This window comes from Chenopodium quinoa, unplaced genomic scaffold (assembly GCF_001683475.1).
Source record: "Chenopodium quinoa cultivar QQ74 unplaced genomic scaffold, ASM168347v1, whole genome shotgun sequence".
Lineage (NCBI taxonomy): Eukaryota > Viridiplantae > Streptophyta > Magnoliopsida > Caryophyllales > Amaranthaceae > Chenopodium > Chenopodium quinoa.
In genome coordinates this window covers 2,899,147-2,910,162 of record NW_018744895.1, presented here as the reverse complement: position 1 = coordinate 2,910,162, position 11,016 = coordinate 2,899,147, and the positions used below count along the sequence as shown (strand labels likewise).

The window sequence follows — 11,016 nt, the reverse complement described above, 5'->3', positions numbered from 1 at the left end:
GTCGTCATGCGGCCCTCTTACCCCTCCTAGATCTTCTTCAGTGATGACAATCTCAGGAAATGAATATTTGGAGGGTCGTTCTTGGTGAACGGAATTTACATCTAACCGCCTGATATTGTCTTTGTTGCCCCTAATAGTGGGGCCGCCTCCTGAGAAGCCGCCTGCAATGGTGTAGACGACTGCATCATCTGTATCAGAGCTGTCGGCCTTTTCATTCTTTTTGGCCGACTGCTTTTTTGAGGAAGTGTTCCCCGTTGATTTCTTGACATAAGTGTCAAGATCACCTTGCTCAGCCAGGCGGTCCAGATACCGCATGAGACTGATGCAATCATTGGTGTGATGACCAACATCTTCATGATAATCACAGAATTTTTCTTGGTTCCGATAGTTTGCAGAACCCTTCATGGGGACCGGCTTCTCAATTGAGATCCGTCCCTTGATTTCCTTTAGGATAAATTGGCTATCCTTGTTAAACGCATACTTTGGGGAGTATGGTTTGAATTCTTTTTTCTTTTTCTGGGCCGGCTGTTTAGAGGAATCAGCCGCCCAGACCTCTTTTCTCTTCTCGTCTTTGTTGGACGAATGCCTCTGTCGTCCTTCTCTTTTGTCGGACCTTTTTCCGTCCGACTGTTTTCCCGTACTACAAAAATCAGTCGCCTGTATATAGGCTTCCGCTTCAATCAAGGCCTCTTGAAGAGTCGCCACCCTCTTTCGGACCAAATCAAATTTGAAGGTCGACCCGTCTTTGAGACCTCTGAAAAAGTCAGTATAGGCTACTTCATCCGGTAACCCTTGAATTTGTATTTTCATCAGGTTAAACCGCCTGATGTAAGAACGAAGCCCCTCCTTCTCTCCCTGCTGAATTGTTCCTAAATCAAGAGTCGTCTTCTTCGCAGGGATGTTCATGGTGAAGTTGGAGGTGAATAAGTAAGCAAGCGTCCTGAAGCTATTTACACAACCAGTCGGTAGGTTGCCGAACCATTGTTGTGCGATCCCTTTGAGAGTTGCTGGGAAACACTTGAACCAAGTGGGATCATCCAACCCTTGAAGGTACATCAGGTTGGTGAATGCCATCAGATGGTCTTCTGGGTTAGTAGTGCCGTCATAGGCGCCTACTAATACATTTTTCACTTTGGCTGGCTGAGCGGCTTCAGTAATTTCCTTGGAGAAGGCCGACGGCTGTTCGCCAAGTCTAAGCAACCGTAGCTGCCAGTCCATAGGTTGGACGTTTTTTGCTGCATGTCCACCAAACGGAGGTGGCTGTAAGAAATACTGTTGTTGCGGTACAAACGGTAAGTTTGGTACCGCCTGGTCGCTATGATAGCCGGACTGACGGGAGGTGCCGCCTGACTGACTCTCATGATACGACTGAGTATGCCTCATCGAGGTATTTCGCAGACTGTCTTGGAAGTTTGAAGTAGAGGCCAACTCTGACAATCGGTCACTCTTCTTCTGCTCTAGCAGTAGCCGAGCGTCTGTGTATGTTTTCCTCGACCCGTCCGCCTGAATATGACGAACAGGTTTCCTATTTCCTAGAGTAGGAAAACAACATTTTGTGAAATCAAGGGCAGGCGGCTCCCTCTTCCTAGATTTAGGATGAGGGGTCGCCTCTTGCCCTTGAACTGGCTTCCTCTTCTGTGAAGTGGAGGGTTTCTTAGCCGACTGCTCCTTGTCCAGAGCAGGCGGCTTCTTCTTGATCAACTCTTGAATTTCTCCCTTGAAGTCCCTCATGAAGGTCATGAGTTCGTTCCTTGTGATGGGAGCAGACCCATCAGTCGGCTGCTGCCGAACAGGCGGTGCGCCTGCTGGCTCGCTTCCTGTATGAAGATGTTTCCGTTCCCTCCTTTCGGTATGACGGGTACGTCGGGCCCTTAGGGTCCCGTCTGAAGCTGTGTGAGCTTCAACTTCAAATTCATTCTCAGTATCGTGGTCCGACTGAACTTAAGGGTCGTCTAGGGGACGCCTCTCTTCAGGAGTCGGTACAGACGTGGATGCCATCTCAGAAGTACTCTCCCCACAGACGGCGCCAAATGTTTCGGGGTTTTCTGATGTCCTGCGGGAGAGTTACAATTCCGAGACTGGAACCGGACGCCTGTACCTGCAAAACAACGGAGACTCCTGGTGGTGGGAGCTCCGCCTCCAACGGTCAAGTTAGTACTTGATTAAGGAGTAATTAATGCGGAAATTAAAGTGATTGGGTCTCTCTAGGTGAGAGTGTTTAATGTAGGTAATCTGCTTTTTTAGCGTGATCAGCCTGTCCTCCCCCTTAATGAGGATTAAGGGAGGTATTTATAACCTCGGGAAACGTGCCAATCTAGGTTTAGGTTAACCTTGGGCTGATTGGGCTTCCCTCGGAAGTTGGGCCTAGGTGACCGGTTATCCCAGGTGTCATGGGAAGGACACGTGTCGTGTCGTAATTGGTCCAAGGTGGACGGATCATTGCTTGACACGTGGCAGGCTCCTATTGGCCCATGTGACGGACACATGGCGGAACCTAATTGGTCCACTTGTCAGATGGTGATTGGTGGGAGCAAAATCCCCTAATCACGTTTGATAGGGACGCGTACTGCTATGTACCTTGATATGAAACGTAGAGATGGGTGGGGTGCAAAACTGACTCCTTACGACTCAGATGAGGAGCGTAGTGAGGCGTCGAAGCCAGATCTGGGCAAAGACGTTGAGGTTTCCGTCAAGAAGGCTCCTGAAATCGTTATTCTTGATAGCGATGATGACGATACCCCATTTCCAACCCCTGTAGAGGGTAGATCTGTTAAGGAGGAGGTGCGTGAGGTCAGATCTAAGTGCACCCACGTCAAGACTGGGAGAAAGCGCTTGAGATCTAAGTCCCCTATGGCTGAATCTGTTGAAAGTGCAGGGTCGTACACCCCTTTCACCTCTACCTCAAACTAATCTAGCAGCGTAACGCATTTCTTTACCTACATTCTATTATGTGTCTTAAATTGTTAATTTTTGTTCGTATTTCATGCTGGTTGTCCTAATTTTGATTGTGGGTCTTGATGCTGGTCAATTATGTGGTTTAAATTGTTAATTGTTGTTCGTCTTTCATGGTGGTTGCCCTAATTTTGCTGTGGTTGCCTATTTTTGCTCTTGTTGGCCTAATTGTGCTCTGGTTGCCCTAACTGTGCTCTGGTTGTCCTAATTTTGTTGTGGTTGTCCTAATTTTGTTGTGGTTGCGCTAATTTTACTCTTGTTGGCGTAATTGTGCTCTGGTTGCCTTAATTTTGTTGTTGTTGGCCTAATTGTGCTCTGGTTGCCCTAATTGTGCTCTGGTTGCCCTAATTTTGATCTGGTTTTCCTAATTTTGGTCTGGTTGCCCTTATTTTGTTGTGGTTGGCGTAATTGTGCTCTGATTGGCCTACTTGTGGTCTAGTTGTCCTTATTTTGCTGTCCTTGCCCTAATTTTGCTCTGGTTGCCCTAATTGTTCTCTGGTTTCCCCAATTTTGCTCTGGTTTCCCCAATTTTTCTCTAGTTGCCCTATTTATGCTCTGGTTGCCCTATTTTTGCTCTGGTTGCCCTAATTTTGATCTGGTTGCCCTTATGGTGGGTTTGCTCAAAGCTTTAGTTGGTGGTTGTCCTGTTTTAAAAATTTAAAATGCTGTATGATTTGTCTGATATTCATGGTAGCTGTTGGTGGGCAGTGAATGGGCTATTGGTAATTTCATGTCCAATTGGCAATGGGGTTTGTGCTATGGTGAATGATGATGAACTTGTGGGCTGCATGACTGTTCCTGTATGAGTCCCCCTATCTCATATATGTCCCTAGGTTACATAAGAGTCCCTCACTTTGTTGTGTGTGCCTGTAAATTCCAACTGATGAAGGGACTCAGTTGACAGCTAACATTCATAACTTGGAGTTGCTCCAACTACTCCAGATGGTAGTTGTTGAGGGAACCAGTTATGCAATGTCTATGAAAAAAAAATATACCATCTGATGGAATGATGCTATGTCTCTGTTTTGCACATGTAGATGATGGTTTTGTTATGTACATGTAAATAAAAACAACCACCTTTGTAATTAAGACTTATAGAAGTTGACAAAAACTTGTACATTTCCCACTTATAGGTTGTTAAGACTGCCTAACAACAATACTTTGCATAACTTAAAACAAAAGACACCTAACCAATGATTGACATGTTGTAATAAACAAAAAATAATAACACAGCACATACTATTTGCATTCATGTTCTTAGCTTCTCACTGGTTATGTGTGGCAGTCTCACTAGAACCTTCTTCCTTTGTTTGACTTCAGTTCAGTTTGCATCTACTTGCATCTCTTCATCTTCCACATTCTCTTGACTTGTTGATATGAATAGAGTGTTGAGGTAATCCACAGCCTCTTGAACCACATTCTTGTCCACGTGTAGTATCTCTGGCAGCATCCCTATCCTCTCAAGTTTTTTTTTTTCCTTTATGGGGTGGGGTAAAGTTATTCCCTCCTTTGTGCCTTAGTATCTCTTCCATGCAACACTGTAGAGTTATCCAACAGTGCTTGTTCAACATTGGATTGAACAAATCATAAGCCTCTTTCACTTTTTCAATGAGCTCCTTAAGGTTCTTGGGAAAGGATTGGTATTGTATGGATTGTATTACATTGAACAACCCTAGATCCAGCACATTTAAGTCAGGAGACTATGCTGGCTGATAGATGAATTGAATGTTGAATCCTTCTGACTGACAGGCTGATTCAAATCTCTCATCCCTTGGAATTTGATGAGGTCTTGCATTATCCCACTGAATGAATATGTCCCTGGGCAGATGTGAAGGCCATTTTGATTTGATTCCAGGAATAACATTTGTCATTAGCATTGCCCTTATAGCTTCTTTGTTTACATTCTGTGTGGCTTTTATTTCCACAGTACCAGCATCTCTGTTTTTGCTTTTTTTCTTGGTTGTAGTTTCATACACAAATGACCACATTCCATATTTTCCATCATGAAGTACTTCTCCATTAGGGGAAAACACTGGTTTCCCTATGGCTGCCATGAACATCCCTTTGATTTTGAACCTCTTAGACTGTTGGGCTCTATAAGGGTTTGGCTCATTTGGTAGAAGGTAAAACCTCCTATTTTCTGGGTTCAAGTAGAACCATTTCTCATCAACATGTACCACTTGTTGCATGTCCATAAACTTGGGGTCCCTATTCTGTGTGGCAGGCAGTATGTGATTTAAGACCCATTTCATCCTAGCTATTTTGTGGTTGGATGTGAGTGCTGGGTGGTTTGTGCTTGTATGAGTTTTGAGTCTCCCCTGTTTCTTTAGTTTATGAATGGCTGTAGATGAAATCTTTAGAGCAGCTCCATAGCTTCTCTCAGTTGCCCTCTTATACAAAGGTGCTGACTGCAGAAACTCATCAGTGTATTCTTTGGGTTTGGGTCCAGTTTTTCCCAGTTTTTTGCTTCTGACATCTATGACATTCCCCATTGCCATTTGGTTTTTGATGTCTGTAAAAACTCTCTGGATTGTTGATCTGTGCACATTGAGTTTTCTTGCTTGTTGTGATAAGTACCCTCTTGGCAACTCCCCCCCCCCCCCCTCCAGCTTGAGTAGATAACCATCTACTAGTTCCCTTTTCTGATGAACAGTCAGTTGCTTTCTTCCTTTGGGTTCCTAAAATCCACCCCCATGCTGTGTGCTGTTGCTTTGACTGTGACCTGTCCCTTCCATGTCTGCATGAACGTCTCCCATATTGAGTTCCTCATTTAACATCTGATCTATGCTAAAAAATGCATCATGTGAAAAAATGCCTGACATGTTCAGTGTACTTATGATGCTGTCAGGTCTGGTGATGATGAGTGGGAGCTTTTTTTTTACTGGGTTGATGTTTTGAACCAGAGAAGAAGAAGATTAAGCTGCAACTGACTTTGTATTAAGATTTTTTGTTTTTAGATTTTAGTTAGACTTGACTATTGGGAAGAGGACTAAGTGTCCTTTAATCTTTTGTAAACATTGAATATTCTGATGTTAAAGGCAGGGTCTTTAAATACCCCCTGTTGAATGCAGAATTTAATAGAGGGAAAAATTTGGATTGTAAGGATTTTGTATATGGAGGGAAATTTCAAGTTTCCCTCTTAAATTTTCCCTCTTAATGTTTCTGTGTGCATGTTGAAACAAGGAAAAAGGGGGGGGGGGGGGAAACGTGGGGGGGGTAAAAATTTGGGGCAAAAAATTGCCCCCAAATTTTAAATTTGGTTCCACACTTTTCACTTTTTCTCTCTCCTTATAAAAAAAGAATAACTTTCCCTCCCTTTTTCATTCTTTAATCACATACCCCACTACCCCCTTTTCCACTACTAATCAATCTCTAAAAAATTTGTCTTGGCATGTGTGCAACCTCCCATTGTTGCAAATAACTAAAAGCGGAGGGAGTATTAAGAATCTGAAGAAAAAAATTTTAATGAGAGGGTGTGAGAAAAAGGTGAGTTGTAAGAAACAGGTACTTGAAGAGAAAGAGAGAGTAAGGTGTAAATTTTGTAGGATAAGAGGGTAAAATAATAAGTAAAGGGGGGTTGCAAAAAAGGGAACAGAGTAGAAGTGAGTATAAGTATAGCCAAAAAAAAAAGGAAGCAGTAGAGAGGATTATTCATTTTTTGTAAACAATACAAGCATGTGATCAAAATTTCTAACAAAAGCCAGGTTCAACCATATATCACAAAGGGTGCGTTAATTGGTGACCAAGAAGTTGAACAATCATCCTTCCCTCTCACTTTCCCTTATTCAGCTCATTATTACCATAATTATGACCACCTTTTAATTTGACGCATTATTCATCGGTCAACCAATGTTATCCCACTCTCCTAGAAAGTAAAACTAGTAATAGTAAGACACAATTACTGTTAATTACTAACAATCATTTAAAGAAAAGCCTCCTCAAATCACAGAAATCATAATCGTTGGCATATATTTTTAACGTAACATATTAATCCAAATAGATGAGATTTGCTTCGCTTTGCGCATTATTCCCTAAGCTGCTAAACACAAATAGAGCAAATAGTGTCTTGTATTGACATGGAAATGGTGATATTGAATACAATTCAGCAAATTTCAATGCAGAACAGATTATATAAACACAAATATTTGTCAAATGCAAGCAACTACACACCCAAATCTTCCCTTCTAGTCCTTCAGTCTTTCTCAACAACCTATTTGATTCCCACATTTTTTCTTTCTCTTAACAGAATTTCAACCATATGATTATAAGTAAAGTTGCTTCACGGAAGTTTCCTACAAGTATTTGACTAGAAAAGAATGTAAAGATTGTATACCTAATGACAACTAGATTCCAAAAATTGAAATTTAATGGCCAATTTTATTGACAGAACTCTTCAAAAGATATTTGATTCTTTTCTGTCTGCAAATTATTGTACCTTTTAACTTTTTACTGTCTTTCAGGAAATACTTAAGTGATAACTTTTGTTCAAAATTATTAAATCAGACAAATAAAAAACAATTTTTATCATACTCCATACAATCAAAACTAACAAATTGTTGTACCTTAACAATTTTTTTAAATGATAATGGTAACACTTATAAAACTGGGGCCACAAAAGTCAAACTTTGTGATCATCAAAAACTATACCCTGAACCAGTAATTTTCTTTGCAGCAAGAAACCCAACTGAAACTGCAATGATCCCTGTATCCTATAATGGACCTCATGAGGTTGGGCACAAATATTAAGAATAGTTGTTGAGTGTAGTGTAAAGGTTGACCGTGTATAAAGGAAGTTAGTTTAAAGGATGAGAAAGAAAAAAGATTGATGGGATGATGAGAAAAGAGGAAATACTACAATTTAAAATATTAAACTTCATACAAAAGCAAATGTGAAGTAGGACACCCCAAAAATAGTACTACCTCCATTTCTTTTTTTTTTTTTGCAACAAATGAATTTTTTTATGTCTCACATAAAATACCCATTTGTAGCAAATTAAAAAAAAAAAAAAAAAAAAAAAAAAAAAAAAAAAAAAAAAAAACAGAGGTAGTAACAAAGTTTATGATGGAATAAAAGGAGCTTATTCAAGCAACTGCTTTAGATCAGAATCAAAGGATAGAAGAGCATGAAAATATATTGTTGTTTGACAAGTAAACAAAGTCACAAATCACAACAGAACGGTCATTCTACAGGACTCTATTGCCAACAAAATGTAAAATAAAGACTTTTTAGTATACTTAGTCACTTGAAACTTGAACAAATGCACAAATTGTAAAGGCCTTTGTGTTTGGGAAATGCAACCTATAAACAGGGAATGCTACCTAAGCCTCCAACTCTAAATAACTTGCTCACATAAACCCCCCCCCCCCCCCAACCCTCTTTTTTTTTTTTTTTTTTTTCTTTCCATGAACTAAGATTTCATACCCAATCAATTTACCACTGTGTTTTAGAAAGCACTAAATTGGAAGTTCCATAATCATCAATTTTTCAGCTAAGAATTCCAAGGAACTTCAGGATAGACTATTCGAAGTACATTAATTCAAAGAAACGAATGCTTGGCTTTAAAAGCATGGTATGTGTTTCCAATTTTCAGCTCAAACTTGTCAACAGAACACACAGACATAAGGCAGAATCAATTACATCACATATATATTATCTGCAAAAATTGTCAATTTAAAAGCAAAGGGCATGCAAAGAAACCTCTCTCCCTATAGTTGCAATGGCTGGTACTGGAAATAGCCAAGGGATATCTCCGAATAAGGCAATTTTAGGTGGTTTGTACATAATAAGACCAATGTTGCAGCAACCATAAGCTGCATTAAACAAGAAGATGAATCAATAAACTACTAAAAAAATACTTCAACTATCAACAACATTACAAAGGTTCTTCCTATAGGCAGTACCTTATCGGCCACGGGATCCATAAAAGCACCAAATGCCGTACCTAGATGCATCTGAAAGAAATCGCCCAAGTACAACAATAAGTAAGGGAAGTAAACAAATTCATCTCAGCATATAACTTTATTCTACAGATACCTTTCTGGCAAGGTAGCCATCAAGCCAATCTGTGATTGCTGCAGCAACAAATAAACTGGTCGTGGCAGCTGCTCCCCACCAACTATTCACGTAAAATGCTGGGAACAGAAGCCTAAACGTTAGCAATTATAGGTGAGAAGCATTAAAAATAACCTTTTTATAACTGCCTTAGAGTTCGAGTTGTGATTAAATCAAACTGCACAGCATCAACAATCTAGGATTAGCTCCGATACTAATGAGAAAAAACAAGAGCAACTCTTTATTCTTCACACAGAAGATGTTAATTAACCCCAATAATCCAAACATTCTACAACTTTTTTTGTATCCAAGTCCCAAGGATGGACGGAAGAGTCCAAGATATGGTTACCTATCTTCCCATTAAGATCAATTCAAATATTTTTGTATGTAATTCCTAGTTCCTTACAAGAAAAAAGCACAGCACTTTCCTAAAGAGTGCCAAATTCCACCAAGAAAAATCAGCACGATATCTAAGCAATATCAAGAGATGGATCACCCTACACAAAACAAAGGTTTGAGATTTACTATGCCCCTAAAAAAACCGGTATTTAGTTCAATCTTCGAACAACATACTACAAAAACTTCAACTCTAACATAAACATCCTAGTTGATGTGGCATGGTAGTTTTAAATGGAGGATAAAAATTAACAACTGTGAAAGTGTGATTTAATTAATTTATTAATTACTGATATTATCAAATTATTTTTTGGTACAAGTACTTGTAACTTGCCTAGGTTTTATTTGGGACTCAATTGAATTATTGTGCCCCTCAAATGAGGCCCCTTCTTACCATTTAAAAAAAAAAAAAAAAAAAGATTATTGTGAGAAAAAGGAGTGTAATTCAAGACTTAAAAGTGGACGTAGTTCAAACTGATACAAGGGTTGCGAAAATTCTACGATAAATGAAGCGTACCGCTGTGTACCACTAAAGCAACGTACCACAATGTACCACAAATAAATTTAAATTAAATATATTATTTATTTTTTGCATTTTTTAAACATATGTTGACTTTAGCTAAGATGGTGAATTGCATTATTATTTTGATTAGTGGTTTAAGGATCAAATCTTTGTGCACACCATTTTTTTTTCCTTCTCATATCTTAAAATTTTTTTTATTTATTTCACATCATACAACCTCTTTAGATTACTCGTAGAACTACTTTATATATAAAAAAATACTTATCAATTTTGAGTCCTTCGCAATTTATTAGATCCATATTTTTCCCTCTAGACTACATACATTCAAAAAGAAATATCACATATTTGTTTGATTTATTTTACATCATTATACAATCTATTTAGATTATTTGTAGGACTACTTTATATACAAAAATACTTATCAATTTTGAATCTTTCTCAATTTATTAGATCCTCCAAAGTTATAATTACTCATTCTCGTAAACTCAATTTTATTAATTCTATGTCATATAATTTACAAAATATGAATAAAAAGGAAAATAATTTGAGGCAAGGTAAAAACAACGTAATTTAATTGAGCATTTCCTCAATTGTATAAATACTTTTCTATTTATATAAATACTAGAAATAGGCTTTATTCCGACGGAATTGCTCCGACAGACCGCAATTCCCTCGGAAAATTCAAAATTTCCGGCGAAAATTGGAGTTGTTGGAAAAATCCGTCGGAATAGGTACCTTCCGACAGAAAAATTCGTTGGAATTATTCCGACGGATTTGAATTCCCTCGAAAATTTCAAGTTCCGACGGAATATTCCATCGGAAATCCCGTCCAAGGAACCCACTTTCAGGGTTCGTTGTCGGCTGTCCAACATGCAAAAAGGATGGTAAGTTTGTTTATAAAGCAAGTATAATAGAAGGCATTTGTGTGTATTACAATGTAACGGGGGTGTGACATGTTTAACGTGTGTTCCTATTTTTTTCTATAAAAGGCAGCGAAGAATAAGGGCCAGCTACCAACAGCTCCTGAGTTGTTTCTGAAGACACACTTCAAGGATCTGTCTGGGAAAGACACAGTGCCAGTAAACCCCAAAGC

General features: G+C 39.2%; 1 protein-coding gene and 1 long non-coding RNA gene across 2 annotated transcripts; both read right to left on the bottom strand.

Annotated features, from left to right (window-relative positions):
- Window positions 1-4,652: 4,652 nt before the first annotated feature.
- Window positions 4,653-5,444, bottom strand: LOC110705971. The gene has a single exon (XM_021883895.1). The coding sequence runs from the start codon at window positions 5,442-5,444 to the stop codon at window positions 4,653-4,655; it is 792 nt and encodes a 263-aa protein (XP_021739587.1).
- A 3,226-nt stretch (window positions 5,445-8,670) lies between these two features.
- On the bottom strand, window positions 8,671-9,117 carry LOC110706056. The gene is made up of 3 exons (XR_002508218.1): window positions 8,987-9,117; window positions 8,854-8,904; window positions 8,671-8,763 (listed from the first exon to the last, which is right to left on the bottom strand). It is a non-coding gene; the product is annotated as an uncharacterized LOC110706056 (long non-coding RNA).
- Between the last annotated feature and the right edge of the window lie 1,899 nt (window positions 9,118-11,016).

Excerpts from the sequence above, each read along its gene's own strand:
- LOC110705971 (XM_021883895.1), bottom strand. The coding sequence starts at position 5,444 with ATGGGGAATGTCATAGATGTCAGAAGCAAAAAACTGGGAAAAACTGGA.